At 34.1% G+C, this 17,185-nt stretch overlaps 1 protein-coding gene across 5 annotated transcripts in view; it reads right to left on the bottom strand.

The window, feature by feature from the left end:
* The window catches only part of SKIC3 (SKI3 subunit of superkiller complex), a 161,550-nt gene that overhangs the window by 20,108 nt on the left and 124,257 nt on the right, over window positions 1–17,185 (bottom strand). For all 5 annotated transcript variants that reach the window (XM_081796447.1, XM_081796450.1, XM_060635342.3 and 2 more), the window contains 8 exons: window positions 14,696–14,820; window positions 13,774–13,897; window positions 12,293–12,514; window positions 11,383–11,455; window positions 8,551–8,604; window positions 8,254–8,365; window positions 4,438–4,566; window positions 1,112–1,233 (listed from right to left, as the gene is read on the bottom strand). In XM_081796447.1, the coding sequence (XP_081652573.1) occupies window positions 1,112–1,233; window positions 4,438–4,566; window positions 8,254–8,365; window positions 8,551–8,604; window positions 11,383–11,455; window positions 12,293–12,514; window positions 13,774–13,897; window positions 14,696–14,820 (961 nt within the window). The remainder of the gene's footprint in view (window positions 1–1,111; window positions 1,234–4,437; window positions 4,567–8,253; window positions 8,366–8,550; window positions 8,605–11,382; window positions 11,456–12,292; window positions 12,515–13,773; window positions 13,898–14,695; window positions 14,821–17,185) is intronic.

Here is a 17,185-nt window from a genome sequence, read left to right as displayed (position 1 = left end):
TGTTCTTCAATCTCATGCTTCTCTATTTCTTATTAATTAAGTTATAGTCTTAAATGTATGTGATTGCTTTCTTCTAAGTAAGAGATTGGAACAAAAGAATGACAAGAAAAAAATCATAAAAGTATCCCTTATTCTGTCAAACAGAACATACCAACTGTCAGTTGCTTGTTAAACACTCACTGCATAATACTAATCTGTCCTGAATATAGATGAAATTTCTTAAATAAAAGAGAAAATTTATTACTCTGCTTTTTCAGAGAATTAAAACACCAAAGGGATCTTCAAAGATCCATTCTTCCTTCTCTGTAAAATTTATATTGATCTTTCTTTCAAAAACAAAAACAAAACAAAACACATTTCTAAAGAAAATAAAATCTTCCTGGTAAGCAATTACAAAAAAAGATGTTTTCAGGAAAACGTCAGGATAAGATGTTTAAAACTGTCCTTATCCATTAAATTATTTCTAAATAGCTTTATGAAATGGATTCATTCATTCAATAGAAATTTATTGAACCCCTACTATGTGCTGGCAAGGTGCTAAGGATTTACTCACAGAGCCCACAATCCAGGTTTGTAAAAGGTGACTAATGAGTAGCTCCAATCACCCACTTAATCCTCATAGTCATTCTATGTGGTTCAGAACTTTGGAAAAATACAGAGATGCTGGAAAATATAGCATTCTGAAGGCAGTAACCAGAAATCAAAGGAAAATACTGCTTCCATAATGGTACTGCCTTCCCAAAGACCTGTTAAGTCCTTGAGTCCTAGAATCAAACAAATGTGAGTTCAAATGGCAACTCAATCAATTTCTAGCTGCAAACTCTTGTGTAAATCGCTTACCCTCTCTAAGCTTTAGTTTACTCATTTATAAAAAGGAGATAATAATAAACATCCATGTCATACATCATTGTGAAGTTCAAATACAAACTGCTAAATGTACTGACCAGCTTATAGTAAGTACGCAATAAATGTTGGGTAATTATAATCATTACTATCATCACACCATCACCATATGCCTTTTAAATAATGTGCACTCTATTTTTAATGTCATTTTCCAAGTAGGATAAGAATCCACAAATCTCAATGCTCAATTTCATAATAATAATAATACCTTTGTGCAGAGGCCTTCAGCTTCAGCTAGTCTTCCTGTGTCTGTTAGACCAGTGACAGCTTGGGAGAGAGACCACTTTTCAAGAGATTGGTTATAATTTTCAAGGAATTCTTTGTCTCTAACTGTGAACAAAAATGTCAGTGTTACTTTGCTCTGCGATTTATAACATTTTCCCAAAGGAGTAATTAGTTGCTAAGAAGTATTACAATTAGACTTACCATGCATCTATAATTTTTTAAACTTACATGTACTACCGAAATACCATAAACTATCCTGACACGTGACAGGTTTCTGAAGAGTTTCATGGTAGGAATGTTTGTGGCTGAGTAACTTAAAACTTTATAGACTTGTGACTTACATAAAAACAAAACAAAACAAAACAAACAAAAAACAAAAAACACTATCTACAGCAAAATTAAAAATAATTCACTGTAAAAAATTAAATATTTATCGTGATATAATTGATGTATGGTAAATTACACAAATGTATGTATTCAAACAGTACATTCTGAAGACTTTTGACATGGGCGTCTATCCATGAACCATCACTAAAATCAAGATAATGAACATAGTCACCATCATGAAAAGTTTCTTCCTACTACTCTGTAATCACTTCTGTTCCCCTACCTACGTCTCCTCTCACCCTCTGTCCCCAGGCAACCGCTAATTCTTTTCAGTCACAATAGATCAGTCTGCATCTTCTAAACTTTCATACAAATAGAATCATAAAGTATAGACCCCTTTGTCTGGCACGTTCACAACTGTTAACATGGTAAATTACATGCATTTTCAAATGTTAAAGTGACTTTGCGTTCCCAAGATAAACCCCAGGTGATCATGATGTATCATCTTTTCTATGTGTTGTTGCATTTGAATTGATACAGTGTGTTATGAATTTTTGCACCGTAGTTCTGCAGTATCCTTATTGAAGTCTTTGCCTGGTTTTGGTGTCAGGGTAATGTTGGCCATATAGAAAAAAGTTACCAAAGTTTTAAATTACTTGGAAGGATTTGTATAGAACTGGCATTATTTCTTCCTTAAATGGTTGGTAGAATTCATCAGTGAAGACATTGGGTCCTGGAGTTTTCTTTGTGGGGAGATTTAGAACTATAAATTCAGTATCTTTAATAGATATAAAGCTATTCAGTTTATTTATTTCTTCCGAAGTGAGTTTTGTGTCTTTCAAAGAATTTGTCCATTTCTAAGTTGCCAAATTTAATGGTGTAAACTTGTTCATAAGATCCTATTAGCCTTTAAATAGCTATAGTGATGTACCCTCTTTCATTTCTGACAGGGGTACTGTTTTTTATCCCTGATGTCTGGCTAGAGGTTTATTAATTCTATTGATCTTCTCAAAGAACAAGTTTTCACTTTTGTTAATTTTCTATTTCACTGATCGCTACTATTTATTACTTCTTTTCTTCTGCTTACTTTGGGTATAATTTCATCTTCCATTTTCTAGTTCTTAAGGAGAAGATGAGATCACTGATTTGAAGGCTTTAATATAGACATTTGATGCTACACATTTCTCTGTAAGCAGTGCTTTTAATACTTTGAAAGGCTGTTTTTCCCTTTTCACTCAGTTCAAAATATTTTCTCACTTCCCTTCTAGCTTATTCTTTGAACTGGATTATTTAAAAGTATTTATTTAGTTTCTAAATATTTGAGAATTTTCCAGATATTTTTCTGTTACTTGTTTTTAATTTAATTCCATTGTATTAAGACAATATGCTTTATACATGATTTGAAGCCCTTTAAATTTATTTAGACCTGTTTCATGGCCCATTTAAGATTTGGGTAAATGCTCTGCAAGCATTTGACAATAGGCCTTCTGCTGTTATTCGAGTATTCCACAAAGGCCAATTAGGTCAAGTTAGTTGACAGTGTTGTTCAAGTCTTTATTATATCTTTACAGATTTTTTTGTCCAATTGTTCTGTCAATTATCAAAAGATTACTAAATCTCTAGTTATAATTGTGGATTTGTCTATCCCTTTCAGTTCTGTAAGTTTTTGCTTCGTACATTTTTCCGTAAGTTTTAATTTTTTCTACCCATCTTATTGTGAAATATAATGCAGATTTTTTTGTACTTTGAAGCTCTGCTACTTAGTGCTTAAATGCTTAGACTTGTTATGTTCTCTTGATGAACTGATTCCATTATGAAATGGCCTTCTGTATCATTGGCAATATCCCTTGCTCTGAAATCTAATTTGCCTGAAATTAGCAGTGCCATTTCAACTTTCTTTTTTTTTTTTTAATGTTTATTCTTTTTTGAGAGAGAGAGAGAGAGAGTGAGCGCACATGAGTGGGAGAGGGGCAGAGAGAGAAGCAGACATAGCATCCAAAGCAGGCTCCAGGTTCTGAGCTGTCAGCACAGAGCCCAATGCAGGGCTTGAACTCCAGAACTGTGAGATAATAACCTGAGCTAAAGTCAGATGCTTAACTGACTCAGCCACCCAGGTGCCCCTCACCTGTTTTTGATTAGTGTTGACATGGAATATCTTTTTTCATCCTTTCACTTTTTAGGCTATTTTCATCTTTATGTTTAAATATAAATTTATATTTTATCTATTCTTCTTTTAGGCAGTATATAGTTGGCTCTTGCTTTTTTATCAATCTGACAATCTCTGCCTTTTAATTAGGGTATTTAACTTGACTACCGATATGGTTGGGTTTAACTAATGTGTTGTTTTCTATTTGTCTTATCTGATCTTTGTTCTCTTTTCCTCTTCTTTGGATTATTTTTTATGATTTCATTTTATCTACTTTGGTGGCTTATTAACTATAACTCTATTTAGTGTCTACTTTAAATTTTAAAGTATTCATCTTTAACCTGTCACAGTCCACCTTTAAGTAATATTATACCACTTCACTTACAATGTAATTTTATAACAGAATACTTCCATTTTCCCCTTTTATCCTTTGGGCTATTGTTGTAATGTGTGCTTTGAACAATTACGTTTTAAAGAGACTTCTATCATGTCACCTGTGGATCTGTTTCTATTGAGTGATTTATCTCACTATGGGTGGTATTTTTCTACCTCTTTGCATGCCTATTCTGTTTTTAACTGGACACCAGACATTGTTAATTTTACCTTGTTGAAGGCTGAACATTTTTGTATTTCTGTAATGTTCTTGGGCCTTGTTCTGTAGGAAGTTAAGCCCCTTGAAAATGATTTCATCTTTTCAAGGCTTGTTTTTAAGCTTTGTCTGATGAGAACATAATAGCCTTTAGTGTAGGGCTAAGTGTGCCCACTACCTTTTGTCAATATCCTTCTGAGTACTTTGCCCCGAATTCATCATGTATGAAATGGTTGTTTAAGCTTACTTGAAGCAGAAACAGCAGATAACAGGGCCAAGTACAAATCCATTCTCTTCGGCTCAGTGTTGTCCACTAGAGCCAGTTTATCTTCAGCATGACAGGCTGCCATTAGCCCAGCCCAGACGGCAGGGTCACCTAAACACAGGAAATATGTTAGAAGGCTTGTTAATATCAACATATTGCTGAAAAGCTACCAAAAATGAGAGTAGGAGTTTATAAATACCAAAAAATTAAACTGAAAATAAAATAAATTATATCTCTAGAAAAAAAATCATTTTCTTAAAGGAAAACTATACTTCTTTTCAGAAGACATATTACTACATTCATTCTTCAAGATTTGCTTTTTTTTTTTCAAAATACAGCAAAGGATGAGAAACATCCTTAAGTTCTTCCATGGCTGATTAGCTCAGCTGCCTAGAGTACTGTTCTATTGTGGAAAAGAAGAATAAGATAAAAACAGAGAGGGAGGTAAACCATAAGAGACTCAACTATAGAGAAAATAAAAGGGTTACTGGAGGGGAGGTGGGTGGGGGAATGGGCTAAACGGGTGATGGGCATTAAGGAGGGCACTTGTGATGAGCACTGTTGGGTTACATGTAAGTGATGATTCACTAAATTCTACTACTGAAACCAACAAAAAAAAAAGTCAATTATATTCACTTTCATTGGACACCAAGGACAAGTCTCAAAGAGACATTTATGTTTATCATTCAATCTCTGTATTAAAGGTTCAATCATAGGAAAAGCAAGATAACACTCTTTCTCAGTTTTTAAGAAAAGTCTGAGTCAAAGGAAAAGCTCAAGATAACTCCATTTACATATGTTCTAACAGCCAATCGTGAAAGCCATTTTATCATTCCAAATGAAGGAATTCTATGATTATATATCCCTTCATCGATTTGATCTTTCCTTCCTTCCTTCACACCATGATAGCTTCTTCTGGGGAGAGGGGGAAGCAGTGGACTGAGACTGAGGTGGTAATAATAGAGATTATGCAGACAGATGCCTCTTTTTAAGAAAGGCAGTTGTGAAGACAAGGTGAAAAAGAACTTGGAACTTTAGAAGAGTTTTTATTTTTTGCTTTTTATTTTATAAGTCATATTTTGCAGGTTAATATTTGCATGGCCTGTATGTTAGTCCCTCTACGGTTAAAAAAAATTTTTTTTTTTTTTAATCCCACAAGGGGTGCTAGCTAAAAAGAGTGTCATTTAAACAAAAATTTTAGCTTCAATTTTATATTTTTTATCTAACTGCTCCATCTAATATATATCCCCTATCAAATGTCTGAAATGTTTCTCTACTTCATTTATAGAGGATCAGTATTACTGCTATAATAGTATAAGAATCATTAGAAATCTTAGGCACATAAAAAATTTTTACAAAAAAATTAAATGCATACCACCATATTATAAAATAATTCCTGCCTGAAATAATGACTACTTTATTTTAAATAACAAAAGATATAATCAAATTCTAGAATAAGGAAATGGGAACCATCCTTCAGAACTTATGGGATCTGATTAATGTATAATGAAAGGCACATGACTCTTAGATCTGGGTTTTATGTCTAACAATGACATTAATTAACTCTGCCAGCTTTCCCTTCAGGACTCATTTTTCTATAAAACAAATGAACTGGATGATGGCTCGGGTGTCATCAGGTCTAAAATCTAAAGTTCCAACTGAGGTAGACTCAATTTCTGATTTTTTTTTTTTTGTAGTTTCAAATTTTTATTTAAATTCCAGTTAGTTAATAATTTCTGAACATTGACATATTTCTAAGATTAAGTGAAGAAGTCCCTTAGAGATCTTAGGGTATTCTATAGTTTAGATTACAGGAGGGAGGAGATGGACATTAGTTGGCAGCAATTTCTTCTGTCACATTTCAAAAGAACTGCTGTTTTCATTTAGTCTTCCAGACTATTCAGCAACTTCAAATTCCCTATGAAATAAAGTGATAGCATAAAATATATTTATTACAAACCTCAATTTTTTAATTTTTTTAATGTTTATTTATTTTTGAGAGAGAAGACAGAGCACGAGAAGGGGGAGGGGCAGAGAGATAGGGAGACACAGAATCTGAAGCAGTCTCCAGGCTCTGACCTGTCAGCAGAGAGCTCAATGCAGGGCTTGAACCCATGAACCATGAGATCATCACTTGAGCCAAAGTCGGCACTTAACCAACTGAGCCTCCCAGGTGCCTCAAATTTTTTAAATATAGTTTGTTAAAAATATCTTTTAATATCACAGAAGCAATAATCTAGCAGAAATTGGATTTTTAAAAATTTGATTCTAAATTCTTGGAATTATATTTAAATTTCTAAAAAGATTCCTTTGAATACCATCTGTCAAAACTATACTTTATTCAACTACAAGGACTAGGTATATGCTACTACCCATAACTACAATTACATTTACTTTTATTGGACTCCAAAACCAAGTCTCAGACAGGCATTCATCTTCATCACTCAGGCTCTGTTTTAAGCATCTTTGAGTATATATTTCTCCAGATAATATGGGAAAGTAAGATCATTACAGAAGACCTTATGTGGGCAACATCACCTTTTTAACATTTAATGCCCCTCATACAATCAAAACCTAACAGATCTTTTATCATACTAGATTCACAGTAAAAATCCTTGAGAGTAATTATATCCAATTTTTTTTTTAAATTTATTGACTTTGAAAGAGAGAGAAAAAGAAAACGCAAGCAGGAGAGGGGCAGAAAGACAAGAGGAGAGAGAGAATCCCAACGAGGCTCCACACTGTTAGCACAGAGCCTCACACAGGGCTCAAACTCATGAATGCTGAGATCATGACCTGAGCCAAAATCCAGAGTTAGATGCTTAACTAACTGAGCCACCAGGCACCCCCTGCCTTTTTTTTTTTTTTTAATCCAATACTTCCATGAAAACACCTCTAAAAATCAAAAACTTATCCAATGTACAACAAAAACAAATTGAAATGTTTAGGGTCTCTTTTTGTTCTATTACGTAAATGAAACAAGGAATAAGCAATAAGATATTGGTCTGTTTACTTGTTTTATAAAATAATCTCTGAATTACTAGATATTTAGCCATTTAGTTAGGATCTTTATCATTTATCGTGAAGACAACATTGGACTTATTTTGTACAATTTGTTTCCTAACACTCCCCAGCCAAAAGCAAAACTATTCCGATCTAACAAATGTTTGAAGTGCTCTGCGGGAATAAATTATTTAATGCTACATGTCATATTAAAAATAATATTAGTAAAAATACGCTTCATAAGCCCACAGGTATTCCAGTGCTCTGGGGCATTTCTCCAGCAGTGATAATGCAAGTATGCTGATGCAGTCGTATATACTCCCTCAGTGTGATCAATGGTATACACATGACACAAAAAGAGCTGCTCAGGTGAGGCCATCACCTTGGCATTCCAACATTACCACAGAACACACCTCCACTCCTCAAGGAGCTAACTACCCATAAAGATAATTAAAATGACTAAACATGTTCATTAAATAATTTAGCAGCTATAGGTAAACCTCATTAAACCAGACAGATGCAAAACAGAAATAAAACTATTCCATGAAAATACAGAATTCAGATTTTCAATCAAGGATAATAAAGTATCCTTATGCAGATATTCCATTCAGCCTGTTTCAAGAATTTATTACCACTTAATTATCAACAGCCAAATGTAGATAATCAAATAATATGCAAAACCTTATTTTCTTAAAATTCCCTTTTATTTCATGAAAATACAAACTTTGTACCCATAAGCCGCAAATGCAAGACCAACAAAATTTGAATTAATGAAATGGATTATATTATATTCACCTGGAGAAAGAAGAGCTGCTTTCTGAATGGTCTTTAGTGCAATATTTTTTTCAGCTTCTGCTGAACTGCTTCCCATAGCTAACTGATTTACCGCAGTATACAGTAACGCCTTCTGCATAAGAGAAAAGAAGAGGGTTAACAAATTATCTTTATAGCTCAGTGACTTTCAAACTGGCTAAAAGCAGGCCTCTATTGGGTACAATGTAACCTCTTAAACTTAGGGAGAAAAATTGTTATTGTTTACCAATAATATTATTTAATAAGTAGGACATTTCCTTTGTACTGGGGAAAACTAACCTTTCCATGATTTGAGTCCAAAATATGAGCCACATTTCCTGCAACAGCACCTCCCTATAATAGAAAATAATTATTTAGATAAACTTTCACAAGTAGTAAAAATTAAGACTGATAAATTCTTTCCATTAAATCATTTGAAAAGTTCAGTTTTATCATATTTACAACTTCCAAACTCCAGAAGTATCAATTTACTACTGCATGAAGAGACAAGTTAAGTATTTTTATGAAAGAAAATCTTTTCTACTAGAATGATCTCAACTCTGCTCTTTTAAAATACTAAAAGTTACATAATTTTATACTAACCACAAGTACGTGTTTTCTAACAATTGTGATTAGATTGAAAGAGACATAGAATCTCAAAAGTGATTTTAAGATTAACATGGTTTTACTCCACGGAAATATTAGTATTTTAAAAATTTCTGTAGTCCCTAGTAAAATGAATAGCCAAAGTTCAGAGAGCCTGAAACTAATCACTGATTCAATAATCAACTCAATACTAAAAATGAGAAAAATATATATATCATAGTTTTTGTAAAGTCAATTTGAAATCCTTAATTTTTAAAAATTCAACCAGACATTTTACCTGGAAAAAAAAAGTGAATTATAAGAATGATTTTATTTTATTTCAGAAGTATACTGTTCTCTTCATTTTATATTGGAATTGGAGTATCAGAAATGTTTTGCACATCACATTTACCACATAAAGAACACTAAAAACAAACTTTAAAAAATATGTCAACATAAAACAAATAGAAGATGGATTAAAAAGAAAACAGGGGTGCCTGGGTGGTTCAGTCGGTTGTGCATCCTACTTCAGCTTAGGTCATGATCTCAGTTTCTGAGTTTGAGCCCTGTGTCGGCTTCTGTGCTGACAGCTTGGAGCCTGGAGCTGCTTCAGATTCTGTGTCTTCCTCTCTCTCTGCCCCTGCCCCGCTTCTGCTCTGCCTCTCTGTCTCTCAAAAATGAATAAATGTAAAAAAAATAAAAGAGGAAAAAAAAAAAGAAAACAACACAGGGGTGCCTGGGTGGCTCAGTCAGTTGGGCGTCCAACTCTTGATTTTGGCTCTCAGGTCATAATCTCACAGTTTGTCAGTTTGAGTCCCACGTTGGGCTCTGCGCTAACAGCATGAAGCCTGCTTGGTATTCTGTCTCCCTCTCTCTGTGCCTTTCCTCCATTTGCTCTCTTTATCTCTCTCAAAATAAATAAAAATTTTAAAAAGGAAATTAAAAAGAAAAAAAGAAACACAGAAAGTAGAAGGAGGATTCAGGAGTTAGATCTGGGATGATCCATCACCACAAAGACTGTGATTTTGCACAAGTTATTTAATATCTACATCTCATGTGTCCTCTATAAAATGGACATTAATTGGAGCTACTTCATATGATTGTTGGGATTAAAGGACAAAATATATACAGTAATTGGCACATAATAAGTACTTTATTCTAGTAATAATGATGATGTTCTAGGTTCTTTGTACTACCATGTGTGAAAACCAGTAGGAATAAAAAATAAAAGCAGACCCCCACACACTCCAGACAGTGGAATTATTAGATGTAATAAGGTTCAAAATATATTAGCTACTACCATTATGTTTACCAACCAGTTAAGTAACTCTGAAAGGGCTTAGTAACCACAGAAGTTAACAAAATAGTTTATAGACTCCTAAAAATATCTGGTTATTATGAACTAAAATATAATATATAATTCCTTTCATAGAACATCAATGACTTTGGGGTGCCTGGGTAGTTCAGTTGGTTAAACATTCAACTCTTTGTTTCAGCTCAGGTCATGATCTCACAGTTCATGAGTTTGAGCCCTGTGACAGCATAGAGCCTGCATGGGATTCTCTCTCCCCCTCTCTCTGTCCCTCCCTGACTCACATGTTCTCTCTCTCTCTCTCTCTCTCTCTCTCTCAAAATAAATAAACTTAAATTAAAAAAAAAAAAAAGAATAACTTCATGTTGTGATTCACATTTTTAGATTTTAGACATTACCAATGTTCCAGCTCTTAATTTCTTTTTTTTAGGTCTTTTTTTTTTTTTTTAAATTTGTTTTAACATTTATTTATTTTTGAAACAGAGAGACACAGCATGAACGGGGGAGGGGCAGAGAGAGAGGGAAACACAGAATGGGAAGCAGGATCCAGGCTCTGAGCCATCAGCCCAGAGCCCGATGCAGGGCTCAAACTCGCAGACCATGAGATCGTGACCTGAGCTGAAGTCGGACGCTTAACCGACTGAGCCACCCAGGCGCCCCTTTTAGGTCTTTTTTTTAATGTTTATTTATTTTTGAGAGAGAGAGAGCAAGTGTGAGCAGGGGAGGGGCAGAGAGAGAGGGATACAGAGGATTCGAAGCAGGTTCCACGGTGCCAGCGCAGACCCCAATGCAGGGCATGAACCCATGAACCGGGAGGCCATGACCCAAGCCGAAGTCAGACGCTTAACCAACTGAGTCACCCAGTCGCCCCTCTCATTCTTAATTTCTTATCTTTAAGGAACTTTTAGATAAAACCATCTTCTGGGATTCAGAAACACAATAGTTAATTCTCCCTAAATAGCAACATTATAAACATAACCTAACTACATAGCCATTAACATAGTTTGTAGGTATTAAAAAGTCCACCTACTTCTTTGTATCTTTCATAATGCCTGCCAGAACTAGTACAATAGTGCATGAAAAAAACTCAGTGTACTGCTTGTTGAATGACTAATGGAAAATCTGGCTGTATTCGTTGTTTCCCAGAATGATAATGCTAATACTTTAAAAAATTATATTATTCACTACATCGCAAATTATTTTATCTTTTTGCCAGAATTTAGAACACTACTCACCTTTGCACTTCGGTGAGTATACTGAGCAACTACTCGGGACAACAGAGACCAAAGAGCAGGATCAGCTGGGTTACTACAGGGATAATCAAAAGCAGAAGGCTTAGAGATGGGAGACACTTTAACCACAAAAAGTAAAAGTAACCAACATTTTACTTAGTACCTAAGTTCAAAATCTTGTCGACCTCTAAAACAAGTTCATATTAATTGTCTATGTGTGAATGAAAGCGCCTTAATTTTTAGAAAACATATCTCCTATATACATCAAGAGTCCTTATGAAAATAAGAGGGAAAAATCAGTAATACGATGATTACAAAGCCATGAGATTAAGAAAAGCTAAGGAAATTTAATATGTTGTGTTCAAGGAAAACACAAGGAGATGAAAATTGTGGAAGGAAAAACAAACTACATTTACAACACTTCACTACCGAAAATAAAACAAATAACTACTGTTACTAGTAATAACAGCTTTCTATTTTCTAAATTTTGAAGACATTAATGAATGTTTGAGTGGCCAAAAAATTCCTAAGACCATCAAAGTGGGCAGTATCAGATAACAAATGGGCAATACCACAAGCTTAAGCATAAATAAGGGCAAAAATAAATAAATGAAAGAATAAACAAGGGCTTCTGTATTAAAATGAGGTTCAGGACTTAACCTGAGTAAGTGCAAAATTTCTGTTCTCTTATCTCCTTATCAACTGAATTAAAAAAAAAAATTTATAGACGAAATAATGTGTATAGTTAGTTACCTGACTAACAGGTAACTGCTCCTAAGTGCAGTTTCATAAAACCACGTTCTGGTTTCCAAATACATATGTTTACCTGATTTTACATTTATATTTATATTCCCAGTGTCAAAGATCAGCTCATCAAGTATAGTTATTCCAAGTTCACAAGCACAGAACTTACCTGTGAACAGCTTTAGATGCTTGTCTCTGCACTGCCACACTGCGGCCTTGCAGTGCATAAATTGCTGAAGAAAGAAGGCACTTGTGATAATTACTGTCTTTCTGTTTGATGTGCTTCAGTAATTCATTAAGTGCCGCTTTTGACAGTGTAGGATCCTGCATTGTCAATCCTAGAGCACACAAGGCTTGAAGGCTTTCTGTGGTTGGTTCCTTTAAGATAGAGCTGTAAACATTTTTAACTATTAGCCAAAGTACACTAGTCTCTAAGTATTAAAACATATTTAACATTTAGTAAAAAAGCAATTTACTTAAAGATTCACCAAACTAAGTTCAAATTTAAGATAAACATAAAACAGATTCCTTGGCTTCTAGGGACAGCAATTTCCCTGAATGTCTAAAGCATTAAAAATACCAAGAGCTTTCCACAGTGCAACAGCCAAATTTCTTTTCTGTTCATTATATCTAAGTTTTAGAAACAAGTACAAATAGCGTTTTGTGGTTTGAGTTTTAGATAATTAACCATATAACCATGTAAATAACCATAGATACCATAGGCTGTTATTTTATTAATTTATTCCAAAAATATAGAAATAGGTACAATATATTGATATAATTTTTCTATTTTTATTTATTATTTACTTTTTTAAAATATTTATTTATTTTGAGACAAAGAGGGAGAGAGAGTGTGAACACGGACGAGGCAAGACAGAGGGAGAGAGAGAATACCAAGCAGGCTCCATACTCAGCAGAAGCCTGATGCAGGGCTCGAACTCATGATCATGAGATCACAATCTGAGCTGAAATCAAGAGCTAAGACACTTAACCAACTGAGCCACCCAGGCACCCCTGCTATGATTTTTTTTTTTAAGTTTTAATTTTAAATGAATTTTATTTTATCAGGTTAACTTGAAAGAGAAAGAAATCTCTTTGGGGACCAAAGAGGCCAACAAAAAAAAGCCAGTTAGAAATGCCTTCATTAAAGATTTAACATCTTATTAGATCAAGTGATCAATTACTCTTTTTTTTTTTTATAAACATAAACATTTTTGAGAGAGAGAAAGAGTGTGAGAGGGGGAGGGGCAAGAGAGAGGGAGACACAGAATCTGAAGCAGGCTCCAGGCTCTGAGCTGTCAGCAGAGAGGCCGATGTGGGTGGGGCTCGAACTCCCGAAGCGTGAGATCATGGCCTGAGTTGAAGTGGAAGCTTAACCGAGGCCCAGGAGCCCCTCGATTACTCTTTTAAACAAAAAAATAATACACAGAGAGTACAGGATGCTTTTGAAGGACTGGATGGATCCAGAGCTAAGAATTAAGCCATGATCTCTAGCTCCACCTATGATTTTCAGTTCACAACTGGTTCAGTCCCATCTTTTTTGTTCACCAAAAAGATCCAACATTAAAAGCCTCATTTTACATTATTCCAATTTTTAATCCAATGTTTAAGTATCTGGTCTCATGAAGTGTTGATGTCAACCATACATACCATTTAAATAGCAATGTCTTGGCTACATCCATTTTTCCTTGTTTATACTCTGTTATTGCTAGAGCTGTCAAGATATGCGCTTTGTCCTGCTCTGATTCAACAACAGACAAGGCTCTCTCATAGGCTATTACACAGAGTTGGAAACAGAAACAAAACAATATAAACACAATTTTGATTGACAAATAGTGAAATTTCTCCCTTTCTAATCTTATTTTTTAAAGGTCTAACTATAATTACATGTTATTGTTCCCTTATTTTCAAGTGGACAGAACAAACATTTATAATAATCTAACTTGGTTTAACTGGCTCAAGGTGATACTGGGCATATCGTTAGGATTATTGTGGGACATTCCCCAACTTCTATCTTTACAGGGAAGTCTTTAAGAGATGTGAAGACTTGTAGCCATTGAGATATCATGAAAATTCTCACATGCATACCAGTAACTCCATCAAACTGTAGATACTTAAAATGAGCTGCACACACATAGATTGGGTCTTTATATATACATGAGAATGTACTCAATGAGCATTTCTGGAGAAAATAAAACACACTATTACTAACAACGGTTAAGGTCTTCATTTATCAGAAATTTACACTTAAGCAAAGACCTGCTTTCAGGTGGTAACGCGTATTTCTACCTTAAGTGATCTTTGGCCTCAGTTTCCTCACGTAAATAATAAAGATAAATACTCAGCTCATAACACTGCTATAAGGCCTATTCATCAAAATAATGTATTAAATAAGGAAACAGATAAAAAGTACCTAGTGTCATTCCTGGTTACTAGTCAGATTTAAATAAACATTGCAAGTCCTGTTCCCATTTCAATGTTCCATCTTTCTATATGTAAGTTTGTTGTAATTAAATTCCACTCAGCCCTAGAAAAGTAAGATGTGCCCTTTAGCATCAAGCAACATACTCACCTTTGCTGCTTTCCTTATATAGACCTTTCATAAATAAAGCCAATGCAAAACCTATGATGTCTTCTAACTCTTCAAGAGGTGTTGACTTAAAAGCCTGGATAGCTTTATCATATTCACCAATGGAACTAAGAAGCAAAACATAATTTACTTTTAATATTAAAAAATTTTTTGGTTTACATCATAAAAATACAGAGAGATACTAAGGTTCTTTTAATACCTTCACCTACCTCATCTATCACTGTTAAGGCTATAGAAAAGATAAAATAAAAGGCGTATTGTTTATTTCAAATAAGATGCACTGGGGTAATTTAACTTCAAAATTTGCTTCCTTTAAATTACATGTGAAAGTGATTAGTTTGGCTAAATTACAGAGTCTTTCTTATTAACGAACTTGAACTAAAATCCCAAGTTATAAAAAATAATTTGAAGTTAACTTCTATACAGAACTCTTTAAGCTACATATGTGGGTTGAATATTACCCTATGAGTATTGTCCGAGCATCTTTGACAAGCTTAACTAAAGTCATAAAATACCTAGTCAAAATCAAACCTAGCCTTTGTGTAAAGTGTTTACCTGCACATCCTTTTTTTGGAAGTATAAAGATACACTAAATTCCACAGATAAAACTATAGATTACCTTTTCTGTATTTAATAGGAAGAAAAGTAAAACTTGTTACATATGATAAAAGTACAATACTTTTTAACAACAAAAAAATAATTGTTTTGCTTATTTAAAGATGAAGAGTAGCTGCCATCACCTGGAAATGATACACTGTGGCTTTGAGATTCTTATTTTTGGTATCCATCACTATAATCACAAGCTGTTTCTATTTTTAATGTGTTATTGGAAATCTTTTTAGAAAATCCTTTTAATCTTGAGGAGTGTGTGTGGGAGCTAAAAATACAATCTTTGGTTCTAAAATTAGTTCTCATAAAGGTGAAAGATTTTAAAAAGCAAAAAAATTTAAGGTTTTTAAAATAAAAAAAAAACCAGGGCGCCTGGGTGGCTCAGTCGGTTGAGTGGCCGACTTCGGCTCAGGTCATGATCTCGCAGTCCGTGAGTTCGAGCCCCGCGTCGGGCTGTGTGCTGACAGCTCAAAGCCTGGAGCCTGTTTCAGATTCTGTGTCTCCCTCTTTCTCACCCTCCCCCGTTCATGCTCTGTCTCTCTCTGTCTCAAAAATAAATAAACGTTAAAAAAATTTAAAAAAAAAATTTGTTAAAATAAAAAAAAAACCCCTCAAATTTTGGTAAATATTTTGATGAAGGAAAGAGGGCTACCTTAAATTGTTCATGGATATATACATATATTAATTTAAAAAAAAACACTATCTTCAAACATGTGATTACTTTTGTAGAGAAAAGAATAGAACTAGAAAGGGCACAAGGGGCTTCAACTTTACTTGTAAATTTTTCTTTGGGAAGAGAAAAGAAAAAAAAACACCCTGAAGACAATGGACAATTTTAAGATCTGTTATATTTGAGCAGTGACTATTCATATTCATTAAATTACGTTCTATACTACTTACTGCATTTTGCATGTTTAATGTATTTCATAATAAAACAAATTAAAAAGATGATCTATTTTCAATAGGAGATAGAGATTTTCTTCTAAAATATTTACATTACATCAAAACTAAAGAGAACAGATACTTGTTCCATATAATTTCTTATAACCTATCTTCTGCTACAACAAAATCTTAGAAATAACAAAACTCCATCAACTCCTAAACAAAACAGTTTAAGATAAATGGAAGGAAGAGCAGTCAGAACAATAGTATTTTCCTGTCTATGGATATTTTTCAGTTACACAAATATAAAAGAAAATAACTGGCTACCTCAGATCTCTAGTATGTACCTCTTTAAAAGATGTAGGCACTAACCTCAAAATATCAAACTACAGTTTTGATCATTCAATTTGGGGGCAGTTTTCAGCTTGAGGAACACCTCTCTAACTGAAGCCAAAAACCTTCCCCCCACTGCCCCATAACACTTCTATTCTCCAGACCTAATTCTATTCTCTAAAATACCTAGGTTTTAATCTTTTTTTTTAAATTATTTTTCAGTCAAAAGTCTTTGAGAATCTGAAAAAGCTATACAGCTCTCTCTCCATCCCAAAATATACATACACAAAAAATTTTTTGCACAATTTTATTTTTTGAATGTTTATTTATTTTTGAGAGAGAAAGAGTGAGAGCATGAGCAGAGGAGGGGCAGAGAGAGAGGGGGAGACACAGAATCTGAAGTAGGCTCCAGGCTCCGAGCTGTCAGCTCAGAGCCCAACACAGGACTCGAACCCATGAACCACGAGACCATGACCTGAGGAAGTCGGATGATCAACCGACTGAGCCACCCAGGCGCCCCTTTGTAAAATTTTAAAAGGGCTTTTTTTTTTTCTTTTTTGATGGAAGGAAAGAGGGCTGGCTACCTTAAATTGTTTATGGATACATACATATATTATTTAATACTTATTTATTTAATATTAAAAATTA

Source organism: Panthera onca, chromosome A1 (genome assembly GCF_046562875.1).
Source record: "Panthera onca isolate mPanOnc1 chromosome A1, mPanOnc1 haplotype 2, whole genome shotgun sequence".
Taxonomy (NCBI): Eukaryota; Metazoa; Chordata; class Mammalia; order Carnivora; family Felidae; genus Panthera; species Panthera onca.
This window is presented reverse-complemented; position numbering and strand designations above follow the sequence as displayed.